Here is a 20,031-nt window from a genome sequence, read left to right as displayed (position 1 = left end):
GAGAGATGAGTGGGTTTGGGACACGGGAGCTGACATTCCGCTTGGGCACAGTAGCTGACCTTTCTGATCTGTATTTCTAGGGGGAGAGCTCCCGGAAGAGGAAGATCCCTGTGGCCAGTTCAGTAGTGAAAGTGAAGAAAATCGTTGAGGACCAGGAGGAATTTGAGGAGGAAGAGGAAGATTATCTCTCCCGGGCGGCTGGTTTATCCAGTAGTGTGTCTGTGCCTTCCAGGCCGGAGCGGAGGTATTCTAAGGGTCAGAAAGATTGGCATTGCCGTATGTTTCTTACTCCGAGTACTGTTGTGTAGGGCATTCTGGGATTTGTAGCTCACAGCTAAAGAGCTGCAGGGCAGCCTGTATTTTCTCCTGGGGGCACACTCTTAAATATATATTTTAGTTTTGTTGTGATAAAATATTATATACTTTGTAAATATATGTATTAATACTTAACCCTCTGTGTACTGCAGGGCTGGGCTGTATATTGGGGGTGTGTGAGCTGTTTTGCGGGGGGTTATAGCTCTGCATGTTAGTACATTAGGATTGGCTCCGTGGCTCTGTGTACTGCAGGGCTGGGCTGTATATTGGGGTGGGGGGGTGAGCTGTTTGGCCGGGGTTATAGCTCCGCATGTTAGTACATTAGGAGTGGCTCTGTGTACTGCAGGGCTGGGCTGTATATTGGGGTGGGGGGGTGAGCTGTTTGGCCGGGGTTATAGCTCAGCACGTTAGTACATTAGGAGAGGCTCTGTGTACTGCAGGGCTGGGCTGTATATTGGGGTGGGAGGGGTGAGCTGTTTGGCCAGGGTTATAGCTCAGCATGTTAGAACATTAGGATTGGCCTCCGTGGCTCTGTGTACTGCAGGGCTGGGCTGTATATTGGGGGGGGGGGGGGGTGAGCTGTTTGGCCGGGGTTATAGCTCCGCATGTTAGTACATTAGGATTGGCTCTGTGTACTGCAGGGCTGGGCTGTATATTGGGGTGGGGGGTGTGAGCTGTTTGGCCGGGGTTATAGCTCAGCACGTTAGTACATTAGGATTGGCCTCCGTGGCTCTGTGTACTGCAGGGCTGGGCTGTATATTGGGGTGGGGGTGTGAGCTGTTTGGCCGGGGTTATAGCTTCGCATGTTAGTACATTAGGATTGGCCTCCGTGGCTCTGTGTAATGCAGGGCTGGGCTGTATATTGGGGCGGGGGGGTTGGGGTGTGAGCTGTTTGGCCGGGGTTATAGCTCAGCATCTCCTATATATTTGGCTACTTCTGTGACTCTGTGCCTGGCCGTAACTCTGGGTGGAGTCACAGCGGTGGGCGGAGTCAGCAAGTCTCTGCTCCTGCTGCCTGTCCATCTCTCCCCTCCCCCCACCCATCAGCAGCTCTGACTCCCCGGCCGCGGCGCCGGGCCAACAACAACGGCTGATGCCGCCCCCGGCATACACATTAGGAGGGACGAGTGGCGCAGGAGAAGGCTTTCATAGCCCTCCCTGCCCCGCATACACACACCCGCCGCCTCCTCCACACACATCCAGCTGTCCGCTCTCCTGCTGTGACAGGAGGCGAGTGCTGCAGTGACGTCATCTCCTGCAGCACTCGCCTCCTGTCACAGAGAAGATCCGGCACACACACTCCAGTCTCCGGGGGCTGCCAGCATCTACAGGCTAGCTGGAAACACCCCCGGAGCGAGAGAGAACATACCGTGAGGCCACGCCCCTTTCACAGCAGGCCACGCCCATTATCGGCCGCCCGGGGGGGGGGGGGGGTGAGAGATTGTGTATAACAGTAATACTGACCCGGTGACGCCTCTGGACACTACTGTTTACCAGCCTGCAGCAGCCGCCCACAGCCTCAACGGTGAGTCCCTCCGGCCATCCTACCTACTAATTCTATGTGTGGTCCCCACTTTACACAAGTCTCCTCTTCTGGTGCCCTCCCCCTCCACTACTTTCCTCCTCTCTTCATCAGCTTCCTCACTGGGGACCCTCCCTGCCGACCCGCGTCTCTATATCCCCTCCCTACCGCCCCGCGTCTCTCTATCTCCTCCCAGCCGCCCGCGTCTTTCTATCCCCTCCCTACCGCCACGCGTCTCTCTATCCCCTCCCTACCGCCCGCGTCTTTCTATCCCCTCCCTACCGCCCCGCGTCTCTATATCCCCTCCCCTACCGCCCCGCGTCTCTCTATCCCCTCCCAGCCGCCCCGCCTCTCTGTATCCCCTCCCTACCGCCCCGCGTCTCTCTATCCCCTCCCAGCCGCCCCGCCTCTCTGTATCTACCTGCTGCCCCGCGTCTCTGTATCCCCTCCCTAACACCCTGCATCTCTGTATCCCCTCCCTACCGCCCCACGTCTCTCTATCCCCTCCCTACCGCCCCGCGTCTGTCTGTATCCACTCCTCCCTACGCCTCTGTATCCCCACCCTACCACCCCGCGTCTCTCTAACCCCTCCCTACCGCCCGCGTCTCTCTATCCCCTCCCTACCGCCCACGTCTCTCTATCCCCTCCCTACCGCCCCGCGCGTCTCTATCCCCTCCCTACCGCCCTGCGTCTCTCTATCCCCTCCCTACCGCCCACGTCTCTTTCCCCTCCCTGCCACCCTGCGTCTCTCTATCCCCTCCCTACCGCCCTGCGTCTCTCTATCCCCTCCCTACCGCCCTGGTCTCTCTATCCCCTCCCTACCGCCCCGCGTCTCTCTATCCCCTCCCAGCCGCCCCGCCTCTCTGTATCCAAGACCTGCTGCCCCGCGTCTCTGTATCCCCTCCCCAACACCCTGCATCTCTGTATCCCCTCCCTGCCGCCCCGCGTCTCTGTATCCCCTCCCTACCGCCCACGTCTCTCTATCCCCTCCCTGCCACCCTGCGTCTCTCTATCCCCTCCCAGCCGCCCCGCCTCTCTGTATCCTCTACCTGCTGCCCCACGTCTCTCTATCCCCTCCCTGCCACCCTGCGTCTCTCTCTCCCCTCCCTACCGTCCCACGTCTCTGTATCCCCTCCTCCCTACGCCTCTGTATCCCCACCCTACCACCCCGCTTCTCTCTATCCCCTCCCTACCGCCCTGCGTCTCTCTATCCCCTCCCTACCGCCCTGCGTCTCTCTATCCCCTCCCTACCGCCCCCCTTCTCTCTATCCCCTCCCTACCGGCCCGCGTCTTTCTATCCCCTCCCTACCGCCCCGCGTTTCTGTATCCCCTCCCTACCGCCCTGCGTCTCTCTATCCCCTCCCTACCGCCCTGCGTCTCTCTATCCCCTCCCTACCGCCCTGCGTCTCTGTGTGCCCTCCCTACCGCCCTGTGTCTCTGTATCCCCTCCCTACCGCTCAGCGTCTCTGTATCCCCTCCGTACTGCCCTGTGTCTCTGTATCCCCTCCCTACCGCTCTGCGTCTCTGTATCCCCTCCCTACCGCCCTGTGTCTCTGTATCCCCTCCCTACCGCCCTGCGTCTGTATCCCCTCCCTACCGCCCTGCGTCTGTATCCCCTCCCTACCGCCCTGCGTCTGTATCCCCTCCCTACCGCTCTGCGTCTCTGTATCCCCTCCCTACCGCCCTGCGTCTGTATCCCCTCCCTACCGCTCTGCGTCTCTGTATCCCCTCCCTACCGCCCTGTGTCTCTGTATCCCCTCCCTACCGCTCTGCGTCTCTATATCCCCTCCCTACCGCTCTGCGTCTCTGTATCCCCTCCCTACCGCCCTGTGTCTCTGTATCACCTCCCTACCGCCCTGCGTTTCTGTATCCCCTCCCTACCGCTCTGCGTTTCTGTATCCCCTCCCTACCGCCCTGCGTTTCTGTATCCCCTCCCTACCGCTCTGCGTCTCTGTATCCCCTCCCTACCGCTCTGCGTCTCTGTATCCCCTCCCTACCGCCCTGTGTCTCTGTATCCCCTCCCTACCGCTCTGCGTCTCTGTTTCCCCTCCCTACCGCTCTGCGTCTCTGTATCACCTCCCTACCGCTCTGCGTCTCTGTATCACCTCCCTACGGCCCTGCGTTTCTGTATCCCCTCCCTACCGCCCCGCGTCTCTCTATCCCCTCCCTACCGCCCTGTATCCCATACACGGTCCATACCACTGGCTCCTTGATACCTCCCTGACAAACCCTCACCAGGAGTACAGGAGCCATAACCCCCTGCGGTGCCCCCCATAGTTACCGGTATATCGGTGATGCTCCGCTCTGCCGCCTCCTCCCTATCCCTCACACAGCAAGCGCAGGGCGCAAGCCCAGCACCGAGCACATGACCGCGCTGTCCATGCCCATTGGCCCTGGTACCAGCTCCAGCCATCGCCCCCTCCTCCTACTGCACCTGAGGGGGGCGCGCACATAGCGCATGCAGAGGGGACTGGTGCACCTGCGGCCGCGTGGAGACCTTGCGTGTGCAACATGTCCGTGTTGCTACACCTGAAGGATGGTACGGTGTAGAGAGAGGACACAGCTGCCCCTGATCCGCATTGTACCAGCACTCCCCTCTGTGTCTAATGACACCATTTACCTCTTCATGCGGGTATGTCTATATCACATACATCCTTATCCATGTCCTATATATTGTTACAAATAAAATGACATAGGTATAGGTCCCGCACCCCCTCCCCCCACACCTGCATCCACCTCCCCGTCCACTCACAGCATCTACATACTCCCTGCCTCATCCGCGGTCCCCCCCCGCACCCGCTACATTCTGTACATCGTGCTCTGCAGGCACTGTTCACGCCGTCGCAAGGGGCTACGCCCCCTTCACTATTGGAAGCACTTTCGTCGTGCAATATTTAACCACTAACAAACCTAGGAATGCAGGTAATACTCATACAAATATTGAACCGCAGCAAGGCGTGCAGGGGTTAAGGGGGCGTAGCCCCTTTCGACGGTGTGAAGAGCGCCTGTAGGGCGCGATGAAGCACCTAGTGTTAGTACATTAGGATTGGCCTCCGTGGCTCTGTGTACTGCAGGGCTGGGCTGTATATTGGGGGGGTATGAGCTGTTTGGCCGGGGTTATAGCTCCGCATGTTAGTACGTTAGGATTGGCCTCCGTGGCTCTGTGTACTGCAGGGCTGGGCTGTGTATTGGGGTGGGGGTGTGAGCTTTTTGGCCAGGGTTATAGCTCCGCATGTTATTACATTAGGATTAACCTCCGTGGCTCTGTGTACTGCAGGGCTGGGCTGTGTATGTATTGGGGTGGGGGGTGAGCTGTTTGGCCAGGGTTATAGCTCCGCATGTTATTACGTTAGGGTTGGCCTCCGTGGCTCTGTGTACTGCAGGGCTGGGCTGTATATTGGGGTGGGGGGTGAGCTGTTTGGCCGGGGTTATAGCTCAGCACGTTAGTACATTAGGAGTGGCTCTGTGTACTGCAGGGCTGGGCTGTATATTGGGGTGGGGGGGTGAGCTGTTTGGCCGGGGTTATAGCTCAGCATGTTAGTACATTAGGATTGGCCTCCGTGGCTCTGTGTACTGCAGGGCTGGGCTGTATATTGGGGTGGTGGGGGGGTGAGCTGTTTGGCCGGGGTTATAGCTCCGCATGTTAGTACATTAGGAGTGGCTCTGTGTACTGCAGGGCTGGGCTGTATATTGGGGTGGGGGGGTGAGCTGTTTGGCCAGGGTTATAGCTCAGCATGTTAGTACATTAGGATTGGCCTCCGTGGCTCTGTGTACTGCAGGGCTGGGCTGTATATTGGGGTGGGGGTGTGAGCTGTTTGGCCGGGGTTATAGCTCAGCACGTTAGTACATTAGGAGTGGCCTCCGTGGCTCTGTGTACTACAGGGCTGGGCTGTATATTGGGGGTGGGGGGTGTGTGTGAGCTGTTTGGCCAGGGTTATAGCTCAGCACATTAGTACATTAGGATTGGCCTCCGTGGCTCTGTGTACTGCAGGGCTGGGCTGTATATTGAGGGGGGGGGGAGGTGGTGTGAGCTGTTTGGCCGGGGTTATAGCTCAGCGCGTTAGTAAATTAGGATTGGCCTCCGTGGCTATGTGTACTGCAGGGCTGGGCTGTATATTGGGGGGGTATGAGCTGTTTGGCCAGGGTTATGGCTCAGCATGTTAGTACATTAGGATTGGCCTCCGTGGCTCTGTGTACTGCAGGGCTGGGCTGTATATTGGGGTGGGGGTGTGAGCTGTTTGGCCGGGGTTATAGCTCAGCACGTTAGTACATTAGGAGTGGCCTCCGTGGCTCTGTGTACTGCAGGGCTTGGCTGTATATTGGGGTGGGGGTGTGAGCTTTTTGGCCAGGGTTATAGCTCCGCATGTTAGTACATTAGGATTGGCCTCCGTAGCTCTGTGTACTGCAGGGCTGGGCTGTATATTGGGGTGGGGGGTGAGCTGTTTGGCCGGGGTTATAGCTCAGCACGTTAGTACATTAGGAGTGGCTCTGTGTACTGCAGGGCTGGGCTGTATATTGGGGTGGGGGGGTGAGCTGTTTGGCCGGGGTTATAGCTCCGCATGTTAGTACATTAGGATTGGCTCCGTGGCTCTGTGTACTGCAGGGCTGGGCTGTATATTGGGGTGGGGGTGTGAGCTGTTTGGCCGGGGTCATAGCTCAGCATGTTAGTACATTAGGATTGGCCTCCGTGGCTCTGTGTACTGCAGGGCTGGGCTGTATATTGGGGGGGTATGAGCTGTTTGGCCAGGGTTATAGCTCAGCACGTTAGTACATTAGGATTGGCCTCCGTGGCTCTGTGTACTGCAGGGCTGGGCTGTATATTGGGGTGGGGGGGGGGGGGGGTGAGCTGTTTGGCCGGGGTTATAGCTCCGCATGTTAGTACATTAGGAGTGGCTCTGTGTACTGCAGGGCTGGGCTGTATATTGGGGTGGGGGGGGTGAGCTGTTTGGCCGGGGTTATAGCTCAGCACGTTAGTACATTAGGAGTGGCTCTGTGTACTGCAGGGCTGGGCTGTATATTGGGGTGGTGGGGGGGTGAGCTGTTTGGCCGGGGTTATAGCTCCGCATGTTAGTACATTAGGATTGGCCTCCGTGGCTCTTTGTACTGCAGGGCTGGGCTGTATATTGGGGTGGGGTGTGAGCTGTTTGGCCGGGGTTATAGCTCAGCACGTTAGTACATTAGGAGTGGCTTCCGTGGCTCTGTGTACTACAGGGCTGGGCTGTATATTGGGGGGGGTGAGCTGTTTGGCCAGGGTTATAGCTCAGCACGTTAGTACATTAGGATTGGCCTCCGTGGCTCTGTGTACTGCAGGGCTGGGCTGTATATTGGGGGGGGGGGGGGGGGGGGAGCTGTTTGGCCGGGGTTATAGCTCCGCATGTTAGTACATTAGGATTGGCCTCCGTGGCTCTTTGTACTGCAGGGCTGGGCTGTATATTGGGGTGGGGTGTGAGCTGTTTGGCCGGGGTTATAGCTCTGCACGTTAGTACATTAGGAGTGGCCTCCGTGGCTCTGTGTACTGCAGGGCTGGGCTGTATATTGGGGTGGGGGAGTGAGCTGTTTGGCCGGGGTTATAGCTCCGCATGTTAGTACATTAGGATTGGCCTCCGTGGCTCTGTGTACTGCAAGGCTGGGCTGTATATTGGGGTGGGGGGGTGAGCTGTTTGGCCGGGGTTATAGCTCCGCATGTTAGTACATTAGGATTGGCCTCCGTGGCTCTGTGTACTGCAGGGCTGGGCTGTATATTGGGGTGGGGGGGTGAGCTGTTTGGCCGGGGTTATAGCTCCGCATGTTAGTACATAAGGATTGGCCTCCGTGGCTCTGTGTACTGCAGGGCTGGGCTGTATATTTGGGTTGGGGGTGAGCTGTTTGGCCGGGGTTATAGCTCTGCATGTTAGTACATTAGGATTGGCCTCCGTGGCTCTGTGTACTGCAGGGCTGGGCTGTATATTGAGGTAGGGGGGGTGTGAGCTGTTTGGGCGGGGTTATAGCTCAGCATGTTAGTACATTAGGATTGGCTCAGTGGCTCTGTGTACTGCAGGGCTGGGCTGTATATTGGGGTGGGGGTGTGAGCTGTTTGGCCGGGGTTATAGCTCAGCATGTTAGTACATTAGGATTGGCTCCGTGGCTCTGTGTACTGCAGGGCTGGGCTGTATATTGGGGTGGGGGTGTGAGCTGTTTGGCCGGGGTTATAGCTCTGCATGTTAGTACATTAGGATTGGCTCTGTGTACTGCAGGGCCGGGCTGTATATTGGGGTGGGGGTGTGAGCGGTTTGGCCGGGGTTATAGCTCTGCATGTTAGTACATTAGGATTGGCTCCGTGGCTCTGTGTACTGCAGGTCTGGGCTGTATATTGGGGGGGGGTGAGCTGCTCAGCACGTTAGTACATTAGGATTGGCCTCCGTGGCTCTGTGTACTGCAGGGCTGGGCTGTATATTGGGGGGGGGGGGGGGGGGTGAGCTGTTTGGCCGGGGTTATAGCTCTGCACGTTAGTACATTAGGAGTGGCCTCCGTGGCTCTGTGTACTGCAGGGCTGGGCTGTATATTGGGGTGGGGGAGTGAGCTGTTTGGCCGGGGTTATAGCTCCGCATGTTAGTACATTAGGATTGGCCTCCGTGGCTCTGTGTACTGCAAGGCTGGGCTGTATATTGGGGTGGGGGGGTGAGCTGTTTGGCCGGGGTTATAGCTCCGCATGTTAGTACATTAGGATTGGCCTCCGTGGCTCTGTGTACTGCAGGGCTGGGCTGTATATTGGGGTGGGGGGGTGAGCTGTTTGGCCGGGGTTATAGCTCAGCATGTTAGTACATTAGGATTGGCCTCCGTGGCTCTGTGTACTGCAGGGCTGGGCTGTATATTGGGGTGGGGGGGTGAGCTGTTTGGCCGGGGTTATAGCTCCGCATGTTAGTACATTAGGATTGGCCTCCGTGGCTCTGTGTACTGCAGGGCTGGGCTGTATATTTGGGTTGGGGGTGAGCTGTTTGGCCGGGGTTATAGCTCTGCATGTTAGTACATTAGGATTGGCCTCCGTGGCTCTGTGTACTGCAGGGCTGGGCTGTATATTGAGGTAGGGGGTGTGTGAGCTGTTTGGGCGGGGTTATAGCTCCGCATGTTAGTACATTAGGATTGGCTCAGTGGCTCTGTGTACTGCAGGGCTGGGCTGTATATTGGGGTGGGGGTGTGAGCTGTTTGGCCGGGGTTATAGCTCAGCATGTTAGTACATTAGGATTGGCTCCGTGGCTCTGTGTACTGCAGGGCTGGGCTGTATATTGGGGTGGGGGTGTGAGCTGTTTGGCCGGGGTTATAGCTCTGCATGTTAGTACATTAGGATTGGCTCCGTGGCTCTGTGTACTGCAGGGCCGGGCTGTATATTGGGGTGGGGGTGTGAGCGGTTTGGCCGGGGTTATAGCTCTGCATGTTAGTACATTAGGATTGGCTCTGTGTACTGCAGGGCTGGGGAGGTCTGTGCTCTGACAGTTGGCACCGATGTTACAGTTGGTGTGAGAGGCCGCCACTAGAGGGCAGCACAGGCAGGCCTCATAGGGCAAGAGGTGAGTGTTTCTTCTATATATGTCCCAGCTGTATTATTATTACGGGATAAATACTTCTCAGATCTTCTGTCTTTTATATTATGTTAGCGAAACCAAATCTCCACATAAATCAGATTTGCTGTATACGTATGTGACGTCTCCCCTCCCCATGTCATGAGCACTCAGTGCAGTGTCACACCTAAAAGTAGTGTTTCCCAGATCTTGTCCTACCCCCTGAACAGGACGTGTTTTCAGGATTTCTTTAATAACGCACAGCTGAGTACATGGCAGGGTCAGTAATTATCCCTGTTGAGGGGAGGCACGAGGACCGGATTTGGGAGTCGGAGTATTTGCCAGAGGTGGCGGCTCTTATTATTTGCTTCTGGGGAAATAGACTTATCTGACATGGGACTTACCTCCTGTAATGACTGCTCCGTATACTTGGTGACAGCGGCGTCTTGTGTTCCCGTAGCTCCAGTCCTGCAATAAGCTGGGGAGATGATGTCCGTTCTCTCTGCGTCTCTCTTCTAATAGAAAACATGGCTGACTGTATTTCTTTATAGGCCTACCCTGCCTCCCTCCAAGCAAGCCAACAAGAACCTCATTCTGAAAGCCATATCCGAGGCCCAGGAGTCCATCACCAAAACTACCAGCTACTCTACAGGTAACAGGCCTCACTGGAATAGAGAAATTAGATTGTAAGCTCCCTGCACCAGCGACTTGAGTAAATGGATAAGGTACAACGCTGCCATTGAGCAATATGTCCGTGAGCATCCCGTGTGTCTGTGAACAGGATTCATTGTAGACATCACACTGGTGACGTGTGCAGTCACTTTATCCAGTCCGTTTATTGTTTCATGTATAGCACCCCCAAAGCAGACTGTGCCGGTCGCCCCGAGAACCCGTCATCAACAGGAGGAGGAGGAGGAGGAACTGATCCTGATGAAGAGCAGAGCATCAATGTTCCATTATCAGGAGGAGCCCGAAGAACGCCTGGTGCCGGACACCAGGCAAGACACAGAGGAGGTGGCCCCCCTATCTGCCAGAGCTAGGCTGGGTTATACAGCTGCCATCATAGGTAAGGTGCCACGCCGTAATCGCTGGTCACTGACCTCCCCCCAGTGCATTATACACTCTTACAGGGGGTATTACAGCCTTCTATAGGAGACATAGGTCTGCAGGAGAGTAACTGCGCTGCTGAGGGGCACAGACTTACCTAACACAGAGGAGGTGGCCCCCCTATCTGCCAGGGCTAGGCTGGGTTATACAGCTGCCATCATAGGTAAGGCGCCACGCCGTAATCGCTGGTCACTGACCTCCCCCCAGTGCATTATACACTCTTACAGGGGGTATTACAGCCTTCTATAGGAGACATAGGTCTGCAGGAGAGTAACTGCGCTGCTGAGGGGCACAGACTTACCTAACACAGAGGAGGTTCCCCCATCTGCCAGGGCTAGGCTGGGTTATACAGCTGCCCTCATAGGTAAGGAGCCACGCTGTCATCGCTGGTCACTGACCTCCCCCCAGTGCATTATACACTCTTACAGGGGGTATTACAGCCTTCTATAGGAGACAGGTCTGCAGGAGAGTAACTGCGCTGCTGAGGGGCACAGACTTGCCTAACACAGACATTAGAGAGCCTGCCAGTATGAGTAGGTGACTGTTACATTACCCAGGTTTATTATATTGTGTTCTATACAGACTGACGAGTGCTATGTGTAATTCGGGGAAGTGTAACCATGTTGTGATGTTGTCTTATTAGAGCAGCACAGACTAGATGTTCTGTCCAGACTACAGTCAGATCCCAGTGACGCAGCCGAGACCTGGAAACCAGGTGTGTGTGTCTTCTAATGAACGCTTCTGTTACCTGAAGGACCGCGGTCAGTAACTGGGCTCCTCCTTTATGTTTTGTGTGTCAGATGAGGACTCTGAGACTCTGAAACCTGTAGACAGCCGCTCCTTCATCCTGAAGAGGTCCAAACCCGCCAAGGATTCCTCACCCCAAACCGTTCCTCCAGCGGCCGACAGCCACCCTCCACCAGGACGACTGATCCAGCCCAGGTAGTCTCCCCACAATACCACACGGCGCTGAGCTTATGTAGCTATAGTGAAGGAGGGTGAGCATCGTGTATCCATTGTATGAGTGAGGAACAAACCTTCTACATCCGAGTAATTGCATCATCTGCCATAGAGCGCTGCTGCTCGTGTATTAATCTGGCCACACCCTCATGCAGCTTTTACTAATACATTGCTTTCTATTGCTGACCTCCATCTGTATCCTTCTGTCATGTACAGTGCATCCGGAAAGTATTCACAGCGCTTCACTTTTTCCACATTTTGTTATGTTACAGCCTTATTCCAAACTGGAATAAATTCATTTTTTTCACTTAAAATTCTATACACAATACCCCATAATGACAACGTGAAAAAAGTTTTTTTGAGATTTTTGCAAATTTCTTTAAAAAAAAACAAAAACTAAGAAATCACATGTACGTAAGTCTTCACAGCCTTTGCTCAATACTTTGTTGATGCACCTTTGGCAGCAATTACAGCCTCAAGTTTTTTTGAATATGATGCCACAAGCTTGTCACACCTATCTTTGGACAGTTTCGCCCATTCCTCTTTGCAGCACCTCTCAAGCTCCATCAGGTTGGATGGGAAGTGTCGGTGCACAGCCATTTTCAGATCTCCCCTGAGATGTTCAATTGGATTCAAGTCTGGGCTCTGGCTGGGCCACTCAAGGACATTCACAGAGTTGTCCTGAAGCCACTTCTCTGTGTGCTTAGGGTTGTTGTCCAGCTGAAAGATGAACCGTCGCCCCAGTCTGAGGTCAAGAGCGCTCTGGAGCAGGTTTTCATCCAGGATGTCTCTGTACATTGCTGCATTCATCTTTCCCTCTATCCTGACTGGTCTCCCAGTTCCTGCCGCTGAAAAACATCCCCACAGCATGATGCTGCCACCACCATGCTTCACTGTAGGGATGGTATTGGCCTGGTGATGAGCGGTGCCTGGTTTCCTCCAAACATGACGCCTGGCATTCACGCCAAAGAGTTCAATCTTTGTCTCATCAGACCAGAGAATTTTGTTTTTGATGGTCTGAGAGTCCTTCAGGTGCAGTTTGGCAAACTCCAGGCGGGCTGCCATGTGCATTTTACTAAGGAGTGGCTTCCGTCTGGCCACTCTACCATACAGGCCTGATTGGTGGATTGCTGCAGAGATGGTTGTCCTTCTGGAAGGTTCTCCTCTCTCCACAGAGGAATGCTGTAGCTCTGACAGAGTGACCATCGGGTTCTTGGTCACCTACCTGACTAGGGCCCTTTTCCCCCGATCGCTCAGTTTAGGCGGCCGGCCAGCTCTAGTAAGAGTCCTGGTGGTTCCGAACTTCTTCCATTTACGGATGATGGAGGCCACTGTGCTCATTGGGACCTTCAAAGCAGCAGATATTTTTCTGTACCCTTCCCCAGATTTGTGCCTCGAGACAATAATGTCTCTGAGGTCTACAGGCAATTCCTTTGACTTCATGCTTGGTTTGTGCTCAGACATGCACTGTCAAGTGTGGAACCTTATATAGACAGGTGTGTGCCTTTCCAAATCATGTCCAATCAACTGAATTTACAACAGGTGGACTCCAATTAAGGCGTAAGAACATCTCAAGGATGATCAGTGGAAACAGGATGCACCTGAGCTCACTTTTGAGCTTCATGGCAAAGGCTGTGAATACTTATGTACATGTGATTTCTTAGTTTTTCTTTTTTTAACGTGCAAAAATGAAAAATAAAAATCATTTTTATTCATGTTGTCGTCATGGGGTATTGTGTGAAGAATTTTCATGGAAAAAATGAATTTATTCCAGTTTGGAATAAGGCTGAAACATAACAAGATGTGGAAAAAGTGAAGCGCTGTGAATACTTTCCGGATGCACTGTATCACTGCCCCCTATCACATTACAGTGTGTGATGTGTGTTACTATCTGTGACATCCCACGCTGTGGGTTTGTGTGGTAATACTCACTTTGCCAGACTAAATTTTATGAAACAAAATGTTTAAATATTACATGTACATTCTTTAAAGGGTCAAACATAGAGTGAACCTGCATTAATGTGCAACCATATATATATAACCATATATTGCTACAAAGTGTATACTGTATTATTATATGTTTCTACCCATTGTGCTCCATCTACTGATGAGTGACCTGCAGCAAGCACAGCGATCTCACTATGTACATTGTAATTATGTATTTATGTAACGGTTTCCTTATGTAAGTTCCTGTCTGTTTTATCCGCCCCTGTGGTGCCTTATGCATAATGTTCCGTATTTCCGTTGCTCTGTGATAGAACACTAACCTGGAAATCATTTTATCATAAATCTAGTCTGGTAACTTTATATTTCTCCTCATTCAGAGAAAGTGTCATCTCCGAAAAGCCTGCAAGTCCCAAGTTTATAGTGACGTTGGATGGGGTCCCCAGCCCCCCGGGATACATCTCTGACCATGAGCCGGAGGAGGAGCCATTGCCTTACACAGAGGAAGGAGAGACTTACCCAGAATCCTCTAATACTCTGGGCAGAGAGGAGCAGAGCTACCCCAATCTGCATGAGGCAAATGGTACGTCTGGTGTGAGTGCTCATATACCCCCTCTCCCACCCGGCCCACATGCCCCTCCCACCCGGCCCACATGCCCCTCCCACCCGGCCCACATGCCCCCCCCACCAGGCCCACATGCCCCCCTCCCACCAGGCCCATGTGCTCCCCTCCCAGCAGGCCCACGTGCCCCCCTCCCACCTGGCCTACATGTCGTCCCCCGCCACCAGGCCCACATGCCCCTCCCACATGCCCCCCTCCCACCAGGCCCACATGCCCCCCTCCCACCTGGCCCAAAGGCCGAGATGCCAGTTCACTAGTGGGCGTGGGTACTACCCATAGAAGGCAGGGCACTATATCATAGGAGGAATAGGGTTCACCTCTACCTACCTAACATGCAGCGGAGCGCCGGTGGTTACACCTGTGTATGTAATACATATTAATTATACATTGCTCTCTATTGTGGTGCTATAATGAGGAGTGATTTCTTCCCAGTGAGTGACTCTACTGATGAGCCTAGAAAAACCAAGGTGTCAGAACGCTGCAAGTACTGGCCAGCGTGTAAGAACGCGGAGCTCTGTGCCTATCACCACCCCACTACCCCATGCAAGTAAGTGCTGCCGCCCTTTAGGCCAGATGCTCCTGTGGGTGTCCGGGAGAGTCTCTGGTAACTGCTCTTGTCCTGCATACATCACACCGTCACCTCTGAGGTACTGACCTGTTTCTCCTCTTCCAGAGCTTTTCCCAAGTGCCGATTCGCTGATAAATGCTTTTTCATCCACCCCAACTGTAAATTTGATGCAAAGTGTACCAAAGCCGACTGCCCGTTCACCCACGCCAGCCGACGCAGCCCAGCGCTGCCGCAGAAGCCAGGTAGCCAGAGCCGTGGTGATGTGTGTGCACCTGCAGCGTTACCGTTATTGATGCCTGATCTCCAGAGTGTCACCCGGTGTATTGTGGCTCAGTGAGCAAGATCGTTAGTGAGACCCTTTACTCAGCATTGTGGATTAAATGTGATACAGTGATTTACACAACGTTAGTGAGCCCCGGGCGTAACTGCTGGCTGCCCTGTTGTTTTACTGTCTACAGCGGATTGAACAAATTAAATGAATGAACAAATTGCGTTTTGTGCACAAGGGTGTTGTATAGAAGAACTACAGTGTTGGGGAACTACACATTCCAGCATACCCTGCTACAGTTTTAGCATGGCTAAATAGCAAAACTGTAGCAGGGCATACTGGGATGTGTAGTTCAACAAGAGCTGGACTGCCAATGTTCCCCATGACTGGCCTAGGGAATCATGGGAGATTGGTGCCGGACTGCAGGGATGATGGGGAAGAAAACCGCTCCTCGCGGAATTCTCACTGTAAATTACGCCCCAAGAGTTTTATTTTCTGAATAACCGCAGCTGCCATTTTATTCTTAGCACCAGCGGCACAGAAATATCCCGTTGCCCAGCACTGCCGTTACTTCCCAGCCTGCAGGAAGACAGACTGCCCCTTCTTTCACCCCAAGGTAAGAGGTTCTCCTTCCACATTCCTTGTGCAATCTGTGTCTGAAGGACCTAACTCATTGCAGCTGTCCGTTCTTGGCTCCTAGCACTGCAGATTCAACGCCCAGTGCACGCGGCCGGACTGCGAGTTTTATCACCCAACAGCGGCTGTTCCTCCCCGGCACGCGCTGACGTGGACGCGGTCGCAAGCAAGGTATGTCCCTCCCCCGTACCAAGATTCAAGCTCCATTTGTTTCTAACAGATTGTGGGGGAGTTGTTACATTGTAAACCGCGCAGCTACGCTGATTGATGATATTGCTCCTCTGCATACCGGGGGGAGCCGGAGATTGGGCTGCGGAGGCCCTATTTGTGTCAGTCAGCCTACCTATAGCTCCTGATCATAAAGGGGATCCTATTACGGGGCATCCCACTGTGGTGTGTACACTAACCCACCATTAGGGATACAATGAGTGTAACCTGTGCGGTATTGTGGTCACCAGTAGCTAGACCAAGACTGGGGATGGGATGCATAATAAAAACATTGATTCCACACAGCTGAGGCCAAAGCTTTCTGGGAAGGGATTCGCTTTAATGTCAGACTGGCCAATAAAATATCTGTCCCGGGGGTGGGTGCCAGGTACCCATTAAACACCCCCACTCGCTCCTGTGTGGACCTGGTGCCATGCTGTGACACTGTATGCGGGGATAAGCAGCCTCCTGTACCTGCAGGTTCTCCTCCGGAGATAGGAGGCAGAGATGAGGCACTTTCCTGGGGAGAATTAGACTCTTTAACCCTTTAGGTGTAAGTTAGGCCTTATTGTGACTAGTGAGCTTACAATCTCCTTATGTTTTGGCAGCGACTGATGCTACGCTCAGAATGTCGGACGTTTGGTCTCAGCTGTTTGAGGTTTTAAGCCACCCGGAGGATCCCACCAGCAGAACAGTGAAGACCGCGTCTTATTTTTATTTGATTGATTTTCCGTCTTTTGCTTATTGTGGCTTTCTATGCTGCATTAGGCTTTTGTTTTTTATGTAAAATTTATAAAAACATTTCATGTAGATGTTGAACTTTGGAAATATTCCTTGGTGTAAGGAATTCCACCTCCTACTAAATACATCTTATTTTGAAATCTCCGCTTTATATTTTCTTTCATTTGTGTTTGAGCCCTGGTACATTTATTGCAGGCGTCTTATGTAAATGAGATGTCACCCCTGCTGTAATTAGCAGAACATCCAGGATGGTCGCCCAGTCTGACCAGCTCTAGGAGAAGACACGAGGGGAAAGGTCACACGGGTTCCGCCAGTCTGGGGCTGGGGGGCTTCTTATAATAAAACCCTGCAGCTGTGGGCATCCTCTTCCACTTTGTATATACAGTGTGTTCCCAGAATTTTTATTGTGTAGGGTTATGTTTCATTATAAAGTTTCAGACACAGGGGTGACTACCAAGCCGTTACCCACGGGAGCTGACAATCTAAACTCTGCCCTCCTGTATATTCCCATTGGCTACAGCAGTCATGATATACAGTGGAAGCCTTCTTCTAAAAGAACGCGCTGTTGTCTTATTTTTTTTTTCTTGTAAAATTTTAAAAAATATATATTTTTGCAGAAAATGTGCAGCAGATTTTTTTAACGGGGCTCCCAAAATGTAGTTTGTGTATTTTTAGCTGTGAGCGAGCCATCTAGAGCAGTGTTTCCCAACCACGGTCCTCAAGGCACACTAACAGTCCTGGTTTTAGTGATATCCAGGCTTGAACACAGGTGACTTAGTTAGTACCTCAGTTATTTTGATTTAACCATCTGTGCTGAAGCCTGGATATCACTAAAACCTGCACTGTTGGTGTGCCTTGAGGACCGCGGTTGGGAATGCCTGATCTAGAGAGACTGTTCCATATATACTAGTTTCATTTTTTAAACCCCATGGCAGTCATCCACAAATGGGTCCATTCTATGGTGATCAGCGTAGAGGCAGGACAAAGAAGCACGCTGGAAGCTATATAGTGACACCTCCGTCCGCCCCCCCCTCTCTGTCTTTTTACTGTGTCTGAGGAGTCGGGTAAGTGTATTGTGTAAATGTCAGCATAAGCGGAATGTTTTGTGGTGGCGGTTCCGGGGAGTCCAGATGATCTCTGTAATGTGCCTTGTGGGATGCTAAATGTTGGGGCTGGAGACTTGTATTTCCACTTCTGTCTGATTTCAGCACCTATATTGTATCCCGTCCAGGTCGCTGAACCGCCGCTTTACTAACGACATTGCGCCACTATGGAAGCTAAATCCACTTCCCAATCAGCTGATGGCGCTACTCCTAGGATGGCCCTTAAGGGGTGCCGCATTGGACAGTTATTTTATACTCAGGTTACTTCTCTTGTCAGTACTCTTGCAGATTCTGCCTGAGGGGGGAAACTAGCTGAACTCATCATGGTGATGATGATGTGAGGACATAGAAACCCTGACTATTCCACCTGACAAATTCTCGGGGGCAGCACGTACATAAATGCAGGTTAGGTTTACCACTAAGGAGGACATAAGTAATATACTGGGAGAGGCGAGCGATAGGTGTGGACATAGATTATATCCCAGTCTATTCCCTCAGGTACCATTTAAGTCTATGGGTTCTCTGCGTAGCTTGATTCAATCAGGAGATGTCAGTGGAGAATGTAGCTCATTTAACCCTCGTGGTTAATGTTTTGCTTATGACTACAGATGATAACACAGCCAGGACAGCTCTCCAACATGTGCTACGTAGGGATCAGCAGGGGCTGTACACAGGTGAACAAATGCTAAAGGTTCTTCTTGATAAAGAACAGGGACACCTGGCCATACGGTCATGAAAGACTCCAAGGCTACCTATGGCTGAGAGGTAATCAATACCTGGAACTAATGCAGATTATGGAGGTCAGCAGAAGGGGACTGTGGATAGGAAAATTGAAAACCACATGATTGTAGCTACAGGGACAGTACCTATGGCCAGTGAGGTGACGGCTCCAGTTTCCAGAACACTTACAGTTTGTCCAGAGATCCTCCATAAGGATATACAGTGTTTAATAAAAAGCGCTGAGATGATGCAGCCACGATTGGGCGTGCTGTGTAATGAGTATATGGATGGGGTTTCTCTCTCGTACAGCAGCAGGGGGTATATTTACTAAGGTGTGGGGTTTCAGAAGTGGAGAAGTTGCCCATAGCAACCAATCCGATTCTAGCTATTTTTAGAAGGAGCTAGATAAATAAATAGAATCGATGGTTTGCTTTGGGCAGTTTAGCAGCTGTAATTATACGAATGACAGCTTTTATCTTGCAGCTTCCAAACAGGTGCCAGCAGATAACAAGGCGCGGGTGTGTAGCAATAGTCGCAGCCTATTCCGAGTTGCACATGTGCGCAGTTAACATCAGGTTCAGTAACATCTCCTGCACCAGGCGTGGGGTAGTTGTAGCAATGATGGGGATGGTAGCTGGGGTAGAGGACTGGGGGTGATTGCGTAGACGTGTACCTCTCGGAGTATGTCCGTATAGCTGCCTTGCAGTCCGTTCACAGCAGAAGTTCTCGTTTCCTGTGCCTCAGAATTGGGCTCATTGTGGATCTCAGCGTCATCATTCGTTTTTCAAATTTTTTGTGTTCACTCATCACTTCCAGTTTGTGTCTCGCATCAGGACTGTCAACTTCTCCAAGCACCTTCATTAAAGTCATCTTCTGGAGGCTCTGTGATACTTTCAGACAGTAATATGACTTGTATGACTTTTATATATATATATATATATATATATATATATTTACATCTTGGAAATGCCTAGACCTGCGTCAGTTGCAATCTGACACCTCATGAGTCAGACTGAACACCAGCTAAGCTGCTCATGGCAAGGCGACGTGAATTATGGAGCGTGATAGTGGATGGGACTGGCACCATGTGACGTGGTCAGACGAGTCATGGTTCCAGTTGTTTCGGAATCATGGTAGGGTTTGGATGTGGCACAGATCCCAGTTGTCGGTGGTGGTTCCATAATGGAGTGGGGTGTCTTCACGTGGCATGGGTTGCGTCTGCTGGTCCGTCTGAACATGTCACTGAGTGGTAACTGCTATGTTGCATTGCTTGATGACCATTTGCAGCCCTTTATGGACTTCATGTACCCCCACAATGATGGAATATTCCTGCACCGTGTTATCAGCCCCAAGTTGTCCAGAATTGGCTTGAGGAGCATTATGGAAAGTTCCGATGAATGGTGTGGCCACCACGTGAGATGATGCAGCCATGACTGAGCATAGAAATTAGTCTCCAATTCTGCCATAATATAAGCAGTCCTGGGGGCACAAATATATGTACAAATAGCTTGAGGTATATAATCTGTATATGATAATGAGGAGGTGGCTGCATGCTGGCAGTACCCTGTACTGTGAATTGTCCTTTCCTTTCTCCATAATGTCTGAGATGGGTAATACAGTGGGGACTCTCTGTGACTAGGCCAGAGCAGTATCAAAGGATCATCAGGCACAGACTGACATAAGAGCCACCCAGGAAGCCTGCGAGTTCCCGTGTGGCTGCGAGTGCTCCACCACCTATGGAAACACTGCTCAGGTGGCGTTCTTAACTGAGTCGATGTCTGTG

General features: G+C 52.5%; 1 protein-coding gene across 1 annotated transcript in view; it reads left to right on the top strand.

Annotated features, from left to right (window-relative positions):
• The window catches only part of ZC3H14 (zinc finger CCCH-type containing 14), an 86,577-nt gene extending 70,008 nt beyond the window's left edge, over nt 1–16,569 (top strand). The window contains 11 exon segments of the mRNA XM_063948618.1: nt 81–244; nt 9,924–10,024; nt 10,226–10,438; nt 11,123–11,194; nt 11,280–11,421; nt 13,764–13,966; nt 14,438–14,552; nt 14,679–14,815; nt 15,369–15,457; nt 15,542–15,648; nt 16,293–16,569. Coding sequence (XP_063804688.1) covers nt 81–244; nt 9,924–10,024; nt 10,226–10,438; nt 11,123–11,194; nt 11,280–11,421; nt 13,764–13,966; nt 14,438–14,552; nt 14,679–14,815; nt 15,369–15,457; nt 15,542–15,648; nt 16,293–16,299 — 1,350 coding nt within the window. The 3' untranslated portion in view covers nt 16,300–16,569.
• The last annotated feature ends 3,462 nt before the right edge of the window (nt 16,570–20,031 follow it).

This window comes from Pseudophryne corroboree, chromosome 12 (genome assembly GCF_028390025.1).
Source record: "Pseudophryne corroboree isolate aPseCor3 chromosome 12, aPseCor3.hap2, whole genome shotgun sequence".
NCBI classification, from domain to species: Eukaryota; Metazoa; Chordata; class Amphibia; order Anura; family Myobatrachidae; genus Pseudophryne; species Pseudophryne corroboree.
The sequence above is the reverse complement of the archived record's forward strand: the minus strand, read 5'-3'. Positions and strand labels throughout refer to the sequence as shown.